This window comes from Heterocephalus glaber, unplaced genomic scaffold (genome assembly GCF_053883595.1).
Source record: "Heterocephalus glaber isolate CG9 unplaced genomic scaffold, H.glaber_assembly_v1.0 deba00000347, whole genome shotgun sequence".
Lineage (NCBI taxonomy): Eukaryota > Metazoa > Chordata > Mammalia > Rodentia > Bathyergidae > Heterocephalus > Heterocephalus glaber.
Window position 1 is genome coordinate 19,290,349 of NW_028258143.1, and position 21,042 is coordinate 19,311,390.

Below are 21,042 nucleotides of genomic sequence, written 5' to 3' on the forward strand. Positions count from 1 at the left end.
ATTCTTGCCTGGCCAAATGCCAACCCTAGGTGAATCTACATTTTTTGCTTTATAATTTTATGGGTTCATAAAATCAAAAAATCTGGTAACCACTAGTCTAGGCTCTCCTGTCCAGACAGGAACTTCTCAATACTCCACTCACAATGTGGGACATTCACAAACCCGCAAAATGCCCAAACTGACTGCAGAAGATCACTTCCCATTCATCTCCTCATGTCAGGACAAGATTTTTTGCCCCCAAATTTCTAACATAGGATGGAGTATTTTAACCCTGAAAGAGCCAAGCCTTGGAGATGGGTAACAACTTTACAGTGTGACAGTATTGGAGCTTTCAGCAATCATCAAGAAACTTCTCATTTTCACAAAAAAGATACGATACCATCTTCCTGCATCAGACAAAGTTTAACAAACATATGAATCAAATTCTGAGCTGAACTCTCAACCTCAAATTTATAAATTTCACTTATAAATTTACAAAATGCAGGGCATTTTATCTGAAGTCTAGTTCAGGGGAATACTGAACAGACGACAATACAGGCCAGTATTTTATGCTTATAAATCACTTACTACCAGTAACATGTGCCAGTCTTTCATCTAAATACTTTATACACACTAACTTACTGTAAAGTTTCCATCTGTCAGATGGAAAGTTGAGGCATTAAAGATCATACAGCCAGAAAGTGACAGAGGCAAAGTTATTTTGTTTTGTGTCGCCAAATAAGGACTGACCTCAGAGCCCTCACATTGAGCTACATCTTCAGCTCTTTTTCATTTATTTTTTATTCTGAGACAAGGTCTCAAACTTTTGATTTGCCTGCCTGACTCAGCCTCCCAGATGGCTGGAATTAGAGGTGTGTACCACCATGGCCAGCTACAGGGGCAAAGTTTATACCTAGGGAGTCTCCAAAGTCTATACTCTTAACTCCTACACTACCTAATCCTACTTTAAAACTGGAACACATACGAGAGCAAGAGCTGTCGAGCTACCTTCTCAGTGGCTTTATGAGTGCTGGAGTGGGGAAGGCATAAGACTGGAATCAGACAGTGTTCAGACTGGAATCTTTACTTGTCTGTCCACTAGTTCTCTGACCTTAGCAAACTGATCACCCTGAGTCTCACTTTCCTCAAAAGTAGGACTAGAATTATAACAGATGTTTAAAATAACACTAGTAGGATCAGACACACAGTGCTGTTCACACAGCAGGAAACAAACATAAGTTCCTCTGTTCTTCCTCTTTTCCAGGTCTCTTGGAAGCCCAGAAACAAGAACTGCACAGAATACAGGAAGCTGGACAGCACAGGCCACATAATTACAAAGTCTTGGGTAAAAGCTGGCCAGACAGAAGTCTCCCAGGAGATATTTAACAATCAAATAAGGACTAAGTGCCTGTAAATTGCCAGACACACTCATAGCTACTGGGGACAAAGTGAGCAAGACAACCATGGTGCCTGCCCTTGTGAAGCTTAATAGTCTGATGGGAGAGACAATAATCATATATAGCAGTATACATGGTTATAAACTCCAGGAAGGAAGATTCCTGTGAAAGAAGGAAATGTGGCTGCATGGGAGATACAGTAAAGGAACCTGTTTTAGATTAGGGAGCCCAGAAAGCTTTCTTGAAAAGGATTGGTAGAAGCAAGATCTGAAGGATGAACATGAATTAAGCACATAAGAAGAGTATTTCAGTCCAAGGAATTAGGCTTTGCAAAGGCCTACCGGCAGGAGCAAGCATAAGTATAGGAAGGGCTGGAATAACAAAAATTAAGAAAAGCCAAGAATGAACTGAAGCTGAATAGTAAACAGGAAGAGGTCAGAGGAGGGCTCTGGAGTTTTACCTTTACCCACAAAACAATAAAAATGACTGATGGGAACACTGAAAGATCATAACAAATAACAGAGTAAAACTAGAGCAGTGATGGCAAACCTTTTTAGAGATGAGTGCCCAAACTGCAACCCCTCGCCCCCAAATCCACTTATTTATCACAAAGTGCCAACACTGTGATTAAATCTGAACACTGAGGATTTAGTTTAGAAAAAAACAACTTATGCATTGATACCTTTTGTCTTAAAAGAAAAATTACAACTGTGCTATTGGTTCACCACCACTGAACTAGGATATGTGAACTGGAAAGCTTCTGAGAACAGTCACAGGAAACACCATCACATTCTGCCACAACAGATCCATTCCACATCCATTAAATCCAGGATCCAGGCCAGATGATCCAAGAGTCAGATTATAGGAACTTGGATGTTCAGAGAACAAGAAACCACACAGAAGATCTCACCTGAACAACAGGAAATATGTGAATAAAATCCATCCCTTGGATCTGGTGGGGTTCCAGCTGGTGTGGACATTTCATCCTTGGAAGGACTGAGACAATCTTTTCTGATAGAGCTCTGTCCAGAGAAAAACAAGCAGAAAATGAAAACACAGTGTGTAGCCCTAAAGACATCTCTAAATTCTGGGCAGCATCCCAGAAGAACTTGGGCTTCATAGTGCAAGGGCAAGAGCCAGGCCATGACCACCTTTCTCCTGGCTGAGTGCAAAAGGAGAAAAAGGACAATTTAGGTTTGTACCTAAGGTCACAAAACTTCTTTTGTCATTCATTTAAAATGTTTTTCTTCCTATTTTTTCAATGTTAGAATATTTTCTTTCTTTATGAAATAATAGTGATGTTGAGGCCACAATACTTGTAATATCCCTACATAGTAAAATAAAAATTTACTAGTGTTCCATATTCTTTTACATTTCATTTTTCTTTTCTGGTACCAGAAATCGAACTCAGGGTCACATGCTTGCCAGAAAGGCACTGCACTGCTGAGCTACATCCCAGCCCCTACATTTCATTTTAATGACCTACACTTTTTATACTTTGGTACAAAAATATTTTTAAATTAATAATAGCCTTTAATTTTTTGTTAAAATTCTAAAGTCAATCCTAGATTTTGGAGAACTCCTATTTCCACAGAAAGGAAAATTTTTTCGCTCTGCTGAGGGGGTTTCTCAGTTGAGCCTGGGTGGGATAGTTTTACGGTAAGAGATAGAGGAGGTTTTTGTATGCAAGTCTATTCCATTACAGCTTTATGCCTTTCTCTAATCAGCAGGTATCTGATCTCTATATGATTCTTGTTTCTTATATCTTAATTGTATCAGTTCAAGAAGAGAGAAAAATGGCTATTTAGTGAGTCTATATTATCCAAAGCATGGCATTAAGACCAGGAACCTTGAAAAATAGTCACCAGGCATGGCCTTGTGGAGCCATGCAGAGAAATAGGGACTTTTGGCTCCATTTCTGTCATATCCGCACCCAAGAGCCTTTTAAAAAAATTCTTAGTTCGTCACAGCAGCGACTGCAATCCTGTTTACAAGTACAGGACTATCTCCTCATGAATGAAGGCCCTGGTAACAAAGGGTCACTTATTTTTTAGCAGATACTTCAAATTCAACAAAAATTCTCCCGAAAAGAGTTCCTTGTCCAAAGAAATCTCCACTCGTCCTGCTGCAGTTCAACACTCCTTCCTGGGAGAGTGATACCCTGAACCCCAACACAGAATGCAGGCCTGTGCAGAAGCTATGATTTTTTCACTCGTGTTCCCCTTAGCAGGTTTCATATCCCAAGCCTTAGTAGGAACTAAGTGACCTAGGGGCAAAAATAAACAACCCTTGTTATGGATTAGATCTAAACTGTTTTCCCCAAATTCTCACGTGTGAAGAAGGTGAATGGATCATGAGGGCACTGTACTCATCAGTGGACTCATCTACTGAATGTGCTGTTAGGAAGTGAGACCTTCCTGGAGGTGGGTGGGTCACTGGGGGTGTGATCTGGGAGGACAGATCTCCTATCCTAGCTCATGCCTCACTCCCCACTTCCTGGCTGCCAGGGAAGGAGCACCTTTTCCTTTTCCATGCCACTCTGCTATTTTGTTCCTGCCTTGGAGTCAGCCAATCATGGACTAAAACTGTGAGCCAAAATAAAAACCAGTCATCCAGTCATCCTTTAAGTTGTAGGTAATTGGGTATTTTGTACAGCAACAGTAAACTGACTAAGACAAACCCCTAGGGAATGGTCCTTAAGCACATACTACAACACAGTGTTTGGTATCTGGAAAGCAGCTTCAGAGGTAGAAGGATAAAACTTCTGAGGACAATAGTCAACCCCACTGACCATGTCTAGTCAAATATGTTAAAACACAGGCAGGAGACTGATATTCTACTGCACATATTCACAGAGGGAAAGAACATCCACCTCCCAGGAGAGAGCCAGATAGGAGAACATTTTCTGCCTCTTCCTCCTCACCTCTCCTTTTCAACATTAGAGTGTGGGGAGGGTCTGATCCAAAAGGGATGAGAGGAAGAAGGAAACTGTAAAGTGGCTCCCAGCCATTCCAGTGACCACTACTTTCTGAGGAGCCTTTCTTAGGGACATAGGTCTTTTCTGCCATGAAATGTGTGGCCAACCCTGGTGGGGAAATCTCTGGCTGTCCAACTCTGCTCAGAGATCAAATGGGATATTTTGGTAGTGGAATATTAAAACTTCGTAACACATTGAGGCTTTCTCTAATAAACTTTTTAATTTTGATCTCCATCAGATTCCCATGCCTGTTTCATTTCTTTGAAACTTATGAGAGGAAGAGATGAGTGTTTAATTGCCCCTGCTATTCAAACTCTAAGTTCACCAAATGAAGATGAGTACCAGTGCTAGTTCTGAGTCTTGCTTACTGCATGTCTTAACTTTATTCACGCTGGACATCTGTGCAGGAACCCACCCACCCCTGAACACAGCCTTTCTTTAATTAGACTTTGGTTCAGCATGGGGAGCGCTCCCTCTAGTGGTTACAAATCATTTGTTTCACATAGGGTTACAAATCGTTGGATTCAGTCAGCAGCTTAAATAAAATCAAGAGGTTGAGACCCCAGGATAATTTAACCCAACCCCCTGCCTTCATGCAGGGTTCTCCCTGGATACCCCTCAGCACTAAACTATTCATCTGTTCATCAGTAATCCCAAGGGAAGGAAACGATATATAATCTCAGGGTTTACAACCCTTTCAAATCGACTTCCCAGAAATTACTGCTAAATCTGAGCAGTCCTAGCAGTACATGGAAGCACTGGGGCTAAATGAAAACACAGGCTGGAGCCAGAGAAGAAAGTCAGGAAGACTCTCCAGAGACAACCACAAGACCCCACCTAGCTTTTCTCGGCAGCTCAGGATAGATCTGTCAACTTCTTGAAACTCAGGAGGACAAGAAAGGTCACCGGGAAGGTTTCCTAGCCTAAGATTTTAACACGTCCACCTGTCATTATGGGTAATTAGTCTGACTCCTTTAGTTTTTAAGAGTGTTCACATACTGTTTTTCCTCCTTCACTGAAAACAGTTGGAAAGAGGGCAAATTAAATCTAGACCTATATTGCAGCTCCACCACCTACTCAGGAACTTATGGCCAGTAAATGACCCTCTGGTCCAATAGTTGCATCATAAAATGAGAAATAATCCCTGCCCTGCCTATTCAAATGTTGTTTTGAAAGCTAAATAATAAAATGTATACACAGCCACTTAGAACATAAGTTGCCTTTACCTGGAACTCTCTTCCTTCAAGTCTCAGCTCCCCATCACTGACTGTCCTACTTATAACTACCACTGCCTCCTACCCAACATTTCTCTCCACATTCTACCTAGTTCTAATTATTCCCACTGCACATATTACTTCTATACATAACTTATTATTGTTCACACTGTCTCCCACTACTATCTTGTGAGCTCAATGAGGGTAGGACGTTGTTCAAGAATGAACTCATAGTACCCGGAATAATGCCTGATCCATAGCAGAGACTTGTTAAATATTTGTTGAATGAATGAATGAAAAGAGATTCCTTTCAACTGTGGTATTTTGAATTTTCTCCTTTAAGTATCAACATCATGTTTGAGATTATATATCTTTTTCTCCGATTCTATCACAGTTCTTAGATCTTATTCTAAAGTGATTATAGATTTAATTTTATAACATCCTTGAAAAGTATGGACAACTTAATTATAAATGTTCTCTTATCATTTTGAAGGTAGGTTATAATAGATGAAAGCTGAAATGAAAAATAGAGATGTACATCCTAAGTAGTTAAAAAAACAGGTAACAGGGCCAGGGATTTAGTCAGTGGTAGCCCAAGGTCCTGAGTTTGATCCCTGGTACCAAAAAAAAACAAAAACAAAAACAGGTAACAGATCAAGAAATATAAGTTTAAGTAGAATAAAATTAAACAGGGAGCAATATTTTTTAAAAATAATAAAAGACTGGAAGAGAAAGATGAAGAGAATGCTGTGAGATGTTTAGGTGAGATCATTTCCCATAATTATCAGATTTTAATGAAACAAATGTTATCTGCAGCTGGAGATGAAGAAGTGACCACTGTGAAGAATCTAAAACCTTAAACAACTGAAGATAATTTCTTTCTAGGGAATAAAACTGGGGTAGAATGAAAAGGAGAAGAGATACCAGCTTTGGGTTTTGTTTCTTTTGCTGTATTTGAATTTTTCTAACTTCGGGGATATCACACCTATACTGTATAATAAAAACAAGGAAGAATAAAAATCTATCCCTAGATAAGAGGGGAGGGCACACATCTGGACTCCATGCAATGCCATTCAGGAAAAATCTTTCACTACAAGTGGCTTGTTGAGATTCCCAATCTCAGAGCAGCAGATGTTAGGGATGTAGAGCCCTGTTACTCACGGCTGGGAACTAATGAGCACTATGCTAACTAACCTTCTTTTTTTTTTTCCCATTAAGTTTATTGGTAAATTTTAGGTATAAAATACAGTTACATTCATCACTGGGATCTTGTACCATTACATGAGTATCTTGGTTCTTATTTTTTTCCCCTTCCCTTGCCCTCCCTTCACTCCCTCCACCATTCCCTATTTGCAAAGACTTTGTTTCCATTTTTTTCCTTTTCTCATATTTTTTCTTTTCCCTTCTTTCCTTTCCCCTACCCCTCCAACTTCCCCTGCTCCTTTAGACCTTTTCTTCCTGTTACACAATATCAATTATACAGTTTTAAAATTACAATATCAAGATTTAGGAGACATTATCCCAGATTTTACAGAATTTAAAAGGATACAGAAAGCATATTACAAAAATCTGTTTTGAAATAAATTTGACAACTTCTAAGAAGTACCTTGGAAGACAAATTAATGAAACTAACTCTGGAGGAAATATAAAATTTGAATAGCACCTATTAAAGAAAGTATATTCCTAGCTTGAAAACCTACCTATATGACAACAGCAGGCTCATATACATTTTAACTGATAAATTATATCAAACAATTAAAGCAGAAAAAAGAAGGAACACTTCTCCCCTCATTTTAGGAACTCAACATTGTGCTAATCCTAAAACTGGATAAAGATAACAGGAGAAAAAAGTATGAACAAAGATAGAAATTTGTTTAACAAAACAAACTATTAGAAGTCAGATCTGGCAGTATGTGGAAGTGGTTTTGTTATAGGGATGGCAGTGCTGGTTCAGCATTGGAAGATCCACCACCACAAGTCTTCACTTTAACAGAGGAAAGGAAAAAGCCATATGATCCTGCCACTAGCTGGAGAAAAAGTATTGGACTAAATTCTACAGCTCTTCATGGTAAAAGCTATCAGGAGACTAGAAGTAGAACAGAACCTTCTCAACACATTAAAGACATGTACTACATACTTCCAGTGAGAACACCTTATACGAATGGAGAAAATACAATGCTTTCTCCTTAAGGTGAGGAACAAGGGCAGATATGCTTACTCTTTATCTGTCCATTAAACTTTGAAACATGGGCCCCACCAAAATAGTCTGGCAAAAAAATAACACAATTAGGATAGGATTGGCAAGGTAGAAGCAAAATCTTTATATGTAGATGAAATGATCATCTACTAAGAAATCTACTAAGAAATTTACTAAGAAATCTCTAGGAGCCCCTAGAAGTTGTATTTGAATTTAGCAGGATTAGAAAACACAAGGTATAAATAAAAATTCAGGTCTGTGTATATTTGCTATAAATGAAGAATTGGATATTGAAATTTAAAAGTTATGTAGAAGTACAAAGGACCTAGAAAAGTTAAAAAAAACAAAACAAAACAAAAACAGTGCTGGAAGACGTTTAGTACCTAATTTTAAGACTTCTTCTAAAGCTAAAGTAATCAAGGCAGTGTTGGTGTAAGGAAACACATATAGATCATTGGAATAAAACAGAGAATCTAGAAATAGAACCACACATATATGGTCTACTGAGTTTTGAAAGATTATTTAACATTAACATTTTATAGAATACAAACTCAATTCAAGAGATGAGGAAGCGATAGTGTTTTCAGCAAATGGCACTAGAACACCTGGTATCTATATATAAAAAAATAACCTCAAACTTTTATTTCCATACATGAAGATAACTTGAAGGGATCTATGAACCTAAATATGAAAGCCTAAAAGTATAAAACTTTAAGAAATTATAAGGGAAAATGTTTATGAATTCAGGGTAGGCAAGAACTATCTGGTATACAAAAGATATGATGTATAAAAGAAAAAGATTGAAAAATGAGATTCCATCAAAATTTAGAACTTTAAATGACATCATTAAAATGAAAAGTAGTCCTTAAACAGACCATATTTACAATGCACATAATCTATGACCAGAATATATAAAGAATTCTTAGAGCTCATTAACAGACAACCCAATTAAAAAGTAGACATAAGAAGATGATAAACAGCCAGTACAGCACAAGGAAAGGTGTGCAACTCTAGAATCAGAAAAATACTAATCAGTACAATAACAAGATTGAATTATACACTCATTAGGGAGATGAAGTTAAAAGTTTTAAAAACCTTGTCATGACTTTTTCTTTTTGTTGGATTTTCCCCCTTTGCGTTTAATTTGTCACGACCAGTGGATTCATTCTGCTGAGTTTCCTGGGGTTGTGATCCTCATTGTCTTTTCCTAGGGTATTGTCTAAAATTTTTTGGAGTGCCGGTTTGATATTCATGAAGTTCCTGAGGTGCTCTTTATCATGAAAGTATCTTATTTCTCCATCAATTTTGAAAGATAGTTTTGAAGGGTACATCAATCTGGGTTGGAGGCTGTTTTCCTTTAGGGCTTGAAATACATCACTCCAAGCTCTTCTTGCCTTGAGAGTTTGCATTGAGAAGTCTGCTGTAATTCTGATGGACTTTCCTTTGTTTGTGATTTGTTTCTTTTCTCTCACTGCTTGCAGAATTTTGTTCTTCTGTTGGATTTCTGGAATCCTAACTATTATATGCCTATGTGTAGATTTTTTCTGATCAAGCCCAGGGGGAGTCCTATATGCCTCACTTATCTGTATGTCAAGTTCTTTTCCCCTCCTTGGGAAGTTTTCTGCCATCACTTCTGTGAAGTTTTTTTATGTCATCTGCACTCTCTCCTCTTTCTTCATTGACTCCAATCAGTCTTATGTTAATCTTCTTTGCATTGTCTAACAGCTGCTGGATTGATTTCTCATGTTCCCTTACAATTTTAAAGCAATTTTTCTTTTCCTGGTCACTAATTGCAATCTTTTCTTCTATATATGAAATTCTATCCTCACATTGGTTCATTCTGCTGTGCAGACTTTTGATGGAGTTTTTAATCTCCTGGAAATCTGTTTGCATCTGTTTTATGGATTCCATTTGTTTCCTATGTTGGGATTCCATCGTGTTCCTCAGATCCTCTATTTTTTTATCTGTGTCCTCTCTAGATTTATTAATCAGGTCTTGCACCATGAGCAAAATCTTTGCTGTTATCTGAGTAATTATTTCTGATTTCATTTTTCCTAGGTCCTCTTTTGTTTCCAGTTCAGAGAATCCAGGTGGTTGAGTATCAGATTGTTCCATCTCGTTTCCTTTGGGGTTGCTGTAAGTGATCCAGAAGTCTGTTTTTGAGGCTTGTTTACATGTCTTCTCATTTCCAAGGGGGGCGGGGTGTGCTTCTGGAGCCGGCAGGGCTCACCTTCTCTGCCCTAGGAGCTTGGGATGGCAGCGGAGGAGCTTCCTTCCAGGTGCTGGGACAGGCCCAGCTTCTCTGGCCTAGGAGCTTGGGATGGTGGCGGGGGAGCTTCCTTCCGGGTTCTGGGACCGGCTCACCTTCTCTCACTAATGTTCTTTTAATGATAGCCTTGAGAGATGTCCACTTGTCTTAACATTAATAATTTGATTCTCAAGAACCAATTTTCCATAAGTCAACTGTGAACATGCAAATTTATCATGTTTTTCTCTTCCTGTTGGCTGCCAGAAAACTTACAGGCAAATCTCTGACCCATCCACAGAAAACAAAGCATTTTGTGGGCCCTTTACTCATGTCCTCAATTTTTTTCCTTTCCCTTTACTCTGCTTTTCCACTATTATTGCTTCATGTTTATATTTATAACCCACTTTTAATCCTTTTGGAAGTGTTTTTTCTTGAGAAAGGGTAATGTTTCAGAAAATTAAATAAATGATAGAGTCATATGCATCTGAGCTCACAAATCTCACTTACAGATAACAGATCTGAGGCCCAGAGTAGGAATGGCCTAACCAAGGTCAGGGCTGCCTACTGACAGGTGTGGGAGCAGAACTGGGTATACTGAATGATTTAATATAATGGTCAAGCCCCTGTTGAACCATGAAAGACTGCACAAAGTACCCTCAGGTGAAATCCCTCACAAGGAGCCCATGTTATCTTTTCTCAAAGACAGACAAAACAAGGCTTTGCCTAACACAACAAAGGCAACAGTGAGGGAAAGATTCTCCTTTCCTCCTCTTAACAGATTTCCACCCAATTTAGTGTCTTGGAAAAAGATGAATTACAGTCACTGGAAATTGTGATCAAGAAACACAATCAGCAATAGCCTGAACATTAAATGACTTATACACTAGCTGTGTGACCTTGGCTTTTTTCAGATTCAGTTCTACCTATAAAACTGGGATAATATCTGTTGCAATGAAAATTAAAATAAAATATGTGAAGCATTTAGCATAGCTTCTGGCATCTAGGAGACACTCAAAAGTTAGTTTCCCATAGCCATGCTCATTTGTGTATTTATCTATGGCTACTTTTGCACTACAACAGCAGAGAGTGGCTGTGACAGAGACCAAAGACAAGCCTAAAATATTTACTATCTGGACCTACAGAAAAAGTTTGCTGATCCATGACCTAAAACAAAAATAGGAGAATTATACTGAAAAGTTTATAACACATTTAAAAAATAAACATACAGTACATAAGAGAAAAAGGAGGAATTGGCAGTATAGCGTTATACAGATCTTACACTACATGTGAAGTAGTGTATTACTGAAAGATAGGCTGATAAATAAAAACTGCATGTAATAAATACCTTAATATTAGGCAGCAGCTAAGTTTTTAAAAAGAAGGATAATTAAGATCCAAGAGAAAAGATAGAATGGAGCTACAGAAATATACCTAATCAATGCAAAAAAAGGTAGAAGAAAAAAATAAAGGAACAAAGAAAAAAATGGAACAAATACAAAACTAGCAGGAAGACAGATTTTTAAACTAAACCATATCACAAGTACATTAAATATTGTCTAAACATACCAACTAAAAGAGATTATCAGACTGCATAAAAAGGGAAGGGTTCACTAGATGATGACTAAAGAAACCAACCTTCAAAATGAAGAAAAATTTAAGAAAGCTGGAGTAACTGTTAATATCAGACAAGTGGACTTCCGGACAGGAAACATTATGAGAGATGAAGAGGACCTTAACAAAATGGAAAAGGGTCAGTTCACCAAGAAACTACAAAGTGAGATTTACTTGCCTGCTCTTCTCTTAATTACATTCTTACAAAGATGCTTATGGCGTGGACCATTTGTTTTGAAAAATTATGCATAGTTTTGGAACACACTTATGAATGTCTTCTATAGGATTTTCTGACTTAGTTGTATTTTCCTTCGCTTAGTACTATTAGTTTGATTACTAAGCAAATAAACAGTAACATCAATGAAAAAACCAAAAACATAACAAAATATAGTAAGATGTGCTATATGGTGAAGAGTAACCAACTTAAGGCTAAAAATGTTAGAAACAATCCACATGTAAGCATTTAAGAGTTTATATTAAGAATAAATACATGCAGTGTAACATGAGAAATGAAAAAGAATGAGCATATAAACCCATAATTACCCAGCCCCACAAAAGTCCCCTTCTAATTCACTTTAGGCTCTTCTACTACAAACCCAAATGACTTACATTTTTTGACCTATTGTAGAGTTTTCCTGAAAGAGCAAATCAACATCTATATCAAAGGTACAAGTGGTGATACACCAAGTCATTCCTCCTACTACCTGTAAGAAACAAAGAAAATATTTGCTTTCTCTTTTTAGTTCAAGGAAAGTAGAAGTAAAAGGTAGATAAAATGCATAAAGAGTTTTCAGTAAACATACAAAATTATGTCTTCAGAGAGAGACATGTCCTCCTTACACTCAATTAATCTAAAATAGCAGTCAAATAAAACTTTCTGCAATGATGGAAATGTTCTATACCTGCGTTGTCCAATACCAGTCACAATACTCAGTGGCTGCTGAGCACCTGAAATACTAATGTGACCGAAAAGCTGACTTTTGCTATTAAATGGATGTATTATCTACAGATCCTCTTTACAGTAAAGGGGACAGACATTAAATCTCAGCTGAGAGATTTTCTTAACCCAGTGTCAGACAAGTGCTAGACTCCACAGGAATTGTTTTATAGACCAGATATTAAGTGCTGCAAGGTTGACATTTTTTGCCTCATTAATTAATTTCCACAAATATTATTCTCATCTACCTAATAAAAGTGAGAATTCCTGCTCTTCTTTGTTTACAGGATTTCTCTGAGATGCAAATAAGTCTAAGGCTAAAAACCCACTCTGAAACAAAATGCTTTTCAAACACAGCTTGATACTAGGAATAAACAGTGAAGTTTATCTTCGGCTATGTCCAATATAATACAGATTCCAAGGCCTCAGCCTAAATCTAACTAGAAGTTCAACGGGTTAGGACTGGACACATATTACAAAATAACCCAGGTGATTACGTTATTATGCGCAGCCAAGACTACGACCTGCTCTTGCTCCTGAATTACTCAGCATTAGATTCCTAAAAATTTCCCCACCTGCTCTATAGGTCCTAGATACATTCTGTGCACAGTGCACTGTGCCACTTATTATATCATGCCATTCATTCTATGCATGTTAGTTTACTTGTGTCTCTTCTCTACTCTACAAAAGTAGTGCTCTTTCCATTCAGTAATATTGTTTCATCTCTGTGCCCTTAACATCTATTATTATATCACACACATAATAATCCTTCATAGTTCTGCTAAATTAAAATACTCCATCCCACACTGACTTCACCCTCCTCCCAACTCAGAGCATTTGCCATTAATAAAATACACATCACCTGTCTGTGAGCATGGTGACTTGGAGTAGCAATTAACTTAAATTATTTTCTAACATGACTTTTATAACCCTACCCAACCTGTAACTTCCTTGAATGAAGAAACTTTCTTTTGCTTGTTGCATTTTAAAAAACTCGATGCACAGTAATTTAATTGTATCTACTGGCTGATCCTTAATTTCTCTAAATAAGAAATAAGAATACTTCTATAACGACTCTGCATTAGGAAGAAAAACAATCTCTTCCTCCTTTCTCTGCCATGGTTAACTGTGACATCCTCATGAGAAACAGTCTAGCGGCAAACTTTGCACTTACCTTGTCAAAAGGTGACAAGCCTTTAATTCTTGCCCTGAAATATCCAGCTGCAACCAAGAGTTCCAGAATTTCAGTCAACTTGACATTTTGTTCTTCATCTTCTCTTGTTTCTACCTAGAACAAAAGTCACAAGTGTGGCTGGTGAAAGCTATCTTGAATAAAGGAAAATCAAGTATATACTTAAGAAGCCACAATCTCATTGCCAAGAGCAGGCGATAACAGCTCATTCACTGCCCCAGATTTTCTGTGAAAGTCAACAAGCATCTACAGAATCATGTGGACATTGTTGCCAGAATTCAAAATGAGGTCCCCAGTCTTCAATGAGCTGTTAAATATCATAGCTGGGAGAAGTTCATCACATGTTAAAGGAATACAGTGAAAAGGAAGATTTAGAGCACATTATCTCCCTTTCTCTAATACATGGTCTACTCGACTGGCTTCTCAACTACATTATAAGCTCTTTACAGACAGGAACAAGGTATTTGGGTTTTAAACTATACTCATCCAGGTCTTGGAATTTACTGACAAGAGAAGAGCAAAGGAGGAAATTCAAATATGTATCTCTCTCTGCATTTCCCTTTTGGATCTCTAAAGCAAATATAAGGAAGGCTTTTAATGAAGACATATTAGGGAGTAATTACTGCCACATAATAGGACTGCCCTAAAAATAATGAATTCATCTAATATATATAGATTTGGATTTGATTTGAAATTCTTAATTTATATCTTTCTCACCTCAACTGTTTATCTACTACTTAAATCCATCTAAATATTCTGGTTTTTTGCAACTATCATTAATTTCATGAACTGCCTTTCCTGTCTCCCATTATTGTAAAAACTTTTAAAAATCACTTTTCTATGTAAAACACCAAAGTGTGCTGGTTCAAATTTTCATGCTCATCTCTGACTATTCCCTCACACAATACCTGCTAAATCTTCCTTTGCTGTGCATCTCACATATATCCTCCCTTTATATTAATACTTTACATAGTGACTATTACAACTGACTCTCAATCTTTTTTGTCTCTTTCCTAAAGCTTTCACATTGTCCCTCTTTAATCCATACCCCAGCCCTCACCACAATGCATCATATACTGTCTATAAAATAAACTCCAAATTGCTTGGTTTGGCAGTCAGATATTTGGCTGCAACCTATCTTTTCAGCTTCATCCTTTATTTTGCCCACCAAACAATCTGAATATGGTTCTATCTAATCAAGCACTGCTCATTCTTCCCTTCACACCATTCCCCTTCCCTTGATATTTTCTATCTAGAGATCACTGGCAAATTCTAACTCCTATTAGATGCCACTCCTTACTAATCCAGCTGAAATGTTCATTTCTGCATTTCTATTTTATGTACTGTCCATGTCATTCATATAATGAATTATCAACCTCTTCTGAGTAATATGTCAGGTATTATATACATGCCTGTCTTACTGACTGAACTATCTGCTTGCTCATTAGAGAATCTATGTATTATACATATGTGTACTTCACTGGACCTAAACATTTGGCTCAAAAAATACTGTGGTGGTTAAGGTGGAGTTTCAACTTGACTGGCTTTGGGAGATTGCTGGGTGTCTGGGTGAATCATGGGGGTGTGGCTTTGGGGTCTACCTCTGGTCTCCTGCCCCTTTCTGGCACTTTTCTCCCACTCTTCTCCCCAGAGGCCATGAACTAAGCAGTTTTGCTTTACCATGTTTTTCCAGCTTGATGTTTCTGTCTTGGAACCAGATGACCATGAACTGAATCTCCTTAAAACATGAAAAATTAACCTCTTGAAACACTTTAAGTTGTGGGTGTCAGGTTTTGTGTGTAACAAAAGGAAAACTGAATAATACAGATGCACCTACTAAGTAGGGAATGATGTACAAGCATTACATGAAGTACATGTAATCTAGTCATGTATTTGCAGTTTTTTTCATAGTCATGACACTGATAAAAGAAAATCAAATTCATTTTGAAGTACAAACTGTCAGGAAAGGGAGGACACACATTAACACAAAGTTAAACGTGCAATTAGCATGTTCCATGCTAATGCAACTATAAGGCAGGGCAATTGAAAATTTATTGGGCCTGGTTTAAGAGCTCAGTCATTCATTTTTAATCACAATTTTAATTTTAACTGGGTATATTAATCACCTTGGGGAGGCAACAATCTTGAGCCACTGTACATTTCACTCATCCCCTCTCTCTCAAAAAGACTCTGGTACAGCCTTTGAAAGGTTCTAAAGATTTGCATTCACTAGTTATTAGTGAACACACAAAAATCAATATGAATTATTCACACCTTGTATTTCTTTCGAAAAGATCTGTGATGGTTGAGAAACAACTAAAAGTGAACAGACTCAAAAAAGAAAAGATACAGGCCAGGTACAATTCATGAAGATGGAGAAGAAAATGAAAATTAGATGATATAAATATTTTCTTAAAACTCCTGGGAAGTAAACTGAGAATCTTTCACTTTTTCAATCATCATTTATCAGGAAAACATGTAGGACACTTAGGACATGAAGAGGAGGACACATCACAGGAGGATTATTCTGGCCTCAACTCATTTCTAAAGAGCCCCACAGGCCACTCCACTGCCAATGCATGGCCACTGCTTCTCATCCACTCAGCCCCAGAATAGAGAACTGTACTTCTGCAATACAACCTGTGAAAGAATTTTTTGCAAGACACTGGAGCTGGAATATTTGACTCCAAATTTCCTTTACAGATTAACTCTGAATCAAAATGGTAAAGGACCTCTGGCTAATATACAGGAATAAAAGAATATCCTCTTTCGAAGCCATAAAAAGCTACCAAGGTGATTAATACACTCAGTTAAAACTAAAATTCTGATATAAATGAATGACTGTGAGCTCTTAAACCAGGCCCAATAAATTTTCAATTGCCCTGCCTTATAGCTCATGCAAGCTGGAAGGCAAGGCGAAGCCCAGCTGTCTTTTTATCCTTCACAAACATTCAGAAAAGGGTTTTAAGAGTTGAATTTAATGAATTAGCTGGACTAGTGGTGGCTGGATGAGAGACTCATCTTTGGTAATAATCTGATTATATTCACCTTGACTGCCTCCAAAACTGCTAGGAACTGTCTTAAACTCTTGGGGGGGGGGCGACCAAAAAAACAAAAAACAATAGAGTAGACTCAGACTCCTAGCAGTAAGTGAAGGGTCCCAGCAGCAGGTTATTTACTTAGAAAGACCCTCCCACCCCATTTGCAGCACTGTAGGATAGTGCACTGGAGGATTTAAGGTAGGACCTGAGAGATCAGATAAGAGTCTACAGCAAAGGCCAGGTAAAAACTCGATGAACCTAGAATTAAAAAGTAGCAAAAATGAAAATTTAAAATATCACAGAACAGATCTTACTCTTCACAATCTCCCATAAAATGAAAGCAACGTGGTGGTGCATGTTTACAAAACAATGGATTTGCCTTCCAGGAACACACTGGCTATGCCAGTCCTTGCATCACTATATCCCCAACCTGGGTACAGAACATAACGATTTCTCAATCAGTAGGGAGAAAGAGTTGAAGATCCGGGAGGGGCACAGAGAGGCAAAATGGTCAGTGTGAAGGGGCCCCTGACAAAACGTCTGTTTCAGAACTTCAGAAAGGGGTAGAGAAGCAGCGCTGGTGGATTCCATTTCTCTCCAGAATCTAATAAACCAGACTAGCTCTTAAGTAAATAAACTAGAAGAGAAGACAGACACAAACTACCTAGTTAAGCGATATTTGCAATCAAAAGAAAATGAATCCACTTTCGCTTTATTTCCCAGACAACGTGGAAATCTAGAAACCACTGATGATCCCGTCCCTGGGACCGAGTACTTAGTAACAAACACTTTTCCCTTGGGATGATACTTATGGTCGTCCGGCAAAGCAGCAAATTTCCGCCCAAGGCTTGTCTCCCACTACACCGTACCAGCGGAGTGCGCGTCCTCACTCCGCACCACCCCAGTGCGCGCCCGCCTCCCAAACTTCCTCCTGCTGTCCCAACCCATGGGGGTGAAGGCAGGGACGATGGCATTCCAAGACAGCAGGGCGGGTAGGGCTGGCCTCCGGACCCCGCAGACCCGGAGAGAGGGGGTACGCGGTCCAAGGTCACCGCCCTCTGCACGACCTGAGCAGGGACAGTTCAGGCGCGAACCTCTCGTGACTCAGGCGGGCAGCGGCCCCAGCTCACGGGGTAGCACTTCAGCGCCGGGGGAGGGTCACCGCCCGGGACGGCGGGAGAGGCGGCGGCACGTCGGGCTGCGCCGGAGCAAGGGTCGGGCTGGAAGGGCCCCTCCGCCCAGGAGATCCGGGAGCCGCTGGACTTTGCCCCCAGCCGCCCGCTGGCCCTCTTACGCAGGACCCCACGCTCTCCCTCAGCCGTGGTCATGGCGGGTGCCTCCCCGCAGTGGACACACCTGAGGAAAGGGACGGGTCACCCCCAAGGCACCCCGGGCCCCTCTCTGCCCGCCCCCTCCCCCGTTCGGCCTCGCCTCGGGAACCCCGACGTGTCAGGGAGATAGAGATCCTTACCTCAGGGAGACCCTGGTTCTCCTGCCCCTTGGGCCACCCCATGATCAGCCTAAGTTAACGTGGGGCGGCGGCGATGCCCACCGAGCGTCTGGAGAAAGCTGTCCCTACAGCTACGCTGCTACCCGGGTGGAAGGCAAAGCGGAAACTTCCTTTGCCGACGCCGCCAGGGCCGGCTCGGGGTACCGCGGCTCGGCGGAGCATGCGCACTGGGGAGGCAGCGTGGCGCGACTGCGCCTGCGCAAGAGCATCGGGAGCGGTTGGGCGGGGCCGGAATGCAGAGTCGGAATGCCGAGTACTGTAGTACCTGTTCCGGCCCCAGAAGGCGGTTGTGGTGCTGCGTCTTCGCTCTGAATTTTCCTCCGAGTAGTTTCGTGAAAGGTCTTCTTTTTTCATCTTGTGATATTTTTCATTCCAGCTTTCTCCTCTGCCTGCACCAGGCATCAGATCTCCGAGTGAATCCTGTTCTCCGTGCGAGCTGCGTTTGAAGCTTCGAGTTCCCGGGTTAGAACATAGAAGCTTGGGGAGTTTAGCTCCAGGCCGGCCTCCAGCCCTGATTTACGCGCTCTTGGGCAAGTTCTCGATATATATCAGAGGATGTAGCCCCCAAGAAGATAATCCTCATGCCTTCTGCCCTCCCCAGAATTTGAACCTATAATATCTTGTTGCCAGGACGCTTACCTTGGGATAGAGTCCCTGCGTCCCCTGCTCCGCCCCATCCCAAGACTCAGTCTTCCTGAAGGAAGGACATTCCTACGAATGCCGCCTCCCATGTCTTTCTAGCTTCCACATCAATTATACTATGTGCCCCATGTTTGTCCCAGAGGATAGCGCTGTATAAAAGGATTATTACTGTGGCCGCGAGCCCCATGCCTTCTCCAAATGGCTGCTCCAGCTTTTCTTTTTACCCCATTTTTTAGAGATGAAGACAGAAGTAATTTAGTGTGAAATCTTTTACTATAGAAGAGATGCTTTACAAAAGAGAGGGAGACCAAGAGATAGAGGGAGAGAAGAGGGAAGGAAGAGGATGAAAAAAAGAATTAAGATGTGTTGTTCGCTTGTACCCCTCTCCAAAATGCACTAACAGAAATAAAAATTTAAAAAGAGAGAGAGAGATCCTTACAAGAGTGGGGAGCAGTTTGAGACAATGAACTGCTTTAAATCAAAGAAAGTTTCTTTCTCTCGATTCCCGCCCCCCATTCATAACTTCTTAAAATAAAATAAGCACTTAGTAATTGTTGGCCATTTTAAAAATTCATTGCACTTTTTGTACTCCCTAGAGTTTGTCCTGACAAAACAGAAGCTTACCTGCAACAAAAGCACACAAGCAGTTAGAAGGGCCCTAAGTACATCATTTCATTCTTAAATGTAGCTAGCAAATGTTACCCAAAGCTATGTGCCATCCCCAGTCTCCAATAATTTTAGAGATCTGAATGCGCAAGATCAAGGGCTGAGATGACAACCCTACTGTCTGGGTTGTGTGACCTCTGCTGCTCACCCATTGTGAAGCAAATAAAACTTAGTTTCTAAGATGCTCATTCTCATAATTTTCCCAATAACTTATTTTTGTTAGCTTTTTTTTTTTTCCAGTACTGGGGATTAAACTCAGGACCTTGTGCTTGCAAGGCAGACGCAACACCACTGAGCTACATCCCTGGCCCAAATAACTTATTTTTGTAAACTTCAAACAGTCCTTCATTGAAGTGGTATAGTTTGAGAGGAAATAGAGAGTGATGATCATTTGTGACCACTGTAGAGTTACTACATAGGTACTGATGCCTCCAGACAGGTAGCAAAATCATACACAGCAGGCAAGCCTAAGTAGCTGGATATAAAGTACCCCAGGAAAAAAGGACCTGGAGAATAACAGGATTCAGGGAGACTACAGCACAGGTCCCTTGCTATAAATGCCTTTGCAAAGTTTTAAATAAATATGAGCAGCTAACTTTCCTGGTAAGAAATTGTCCTCTTTTACTGTCTGTATGGGATGACAGCAGTAGACTTGGGTTAGCAGCATGCTTTAAAAAAAATTAGCAAAACAGCCAAGGGAGCAGAGCAGTTGAACCTTTGCATAGCCTTGGGGAAAGACCTGGAACAATGACATAGGTTTGTGAGGAATATCTCAAATACATCATTTTCCTTCTTCTGTAGATCCAAGATTTCCTATATGCATTCTGTGTCCCTTATGGGCTACTTGGAAATTAGCAGTGGGTCTATCTGTACCTCTGTGCATATTCAGGGCAGAGCTGTGTGATGTTCTTCCAATTGCCAGATTCTCTGGTGCCTCACAAGTACTTTCTGAGTCCAGTGTAAATGGATGCCACAGTAAAGAGCTTCCTGTTGGATCACCGTACCCTGAATGAAGGTTTCTATAAAGCCTCAATCATTCTGTTTTTATGTACTACTACTCTGGGCTCTGCCTGTGACCAAGAAGGGAAATTGTGAAGCTTGACAGCAGAAAGGAACCTAAAAAGGCATGACCCTTAAATAGATGTTGAGAAAAGTCGAGTGACACACCTAAGTCGCACAGCATGTGAGCGGCAATGCTGGGACCACAGACTAGATTTCTGGTTCGCAATATACTTTCAGTCATCTCTCCATCCATTAATATTTCTGGGATCCTTCTATGTCAGTGACACTCAAACTTGTCAGCACATTAAAATCACCAGATTCTATTTTCAGTATCTGATTTAATTGGTCTGGGGAGAGCCATAAATACTAGATTTTTTTTCTCCTTAGACTAAACCATTTTATATAGAACATGGTAGTGAACAAAAACTA

At 39.8% G+C, this 21,042-nt stretch overlaps 1 protein-coding gene across 3 annotated transcripts in view; it reads right to left on the minus strand.

The window, feature by feature from the left end:
* The window catches only part of Ccdc93 (CCC complex scaffolding subunit CCDC93), an 89,446-nt gene extending 70,950 nt beyond the window's left edge, over positions 1 to 18,496 (minus strand). For 2 of the 3 annotated variants that reach the window (XM_004836083.4, XM_087197904.1), the window contains exons 1-4: positions 18,265 to 18,468; positions 13,735 to 13,848; positions 12,233 to 12,327; positions 2,287 to 2,398 (exon numbers count right to left, since the gene is read on the minus strand). In XM_004836083.4, the coding sequence (XP_004836140.1) occupies positions 2,287 to 2,398; positions 12,233 to 12,327; positions 13,735 to 13,848; positions 18,265 to 18,306 (363 nt within the window). In that variant the 5' untranslated portion in view covers positions 18,307 to 18,468. Of the gene's footprint in view, positions 1 to 2,286; positions 2,399 to 12,232; positions 12,328 to 13,734; positions 13,849 to 18,264 lie in introns of all 3 variants that reach the window. The other variant, XM_004836082.4, reaches the window with a different exon arrangement.
* Positions 18,497 to 21,042: the final 2,546 nt, after the last annotated feature.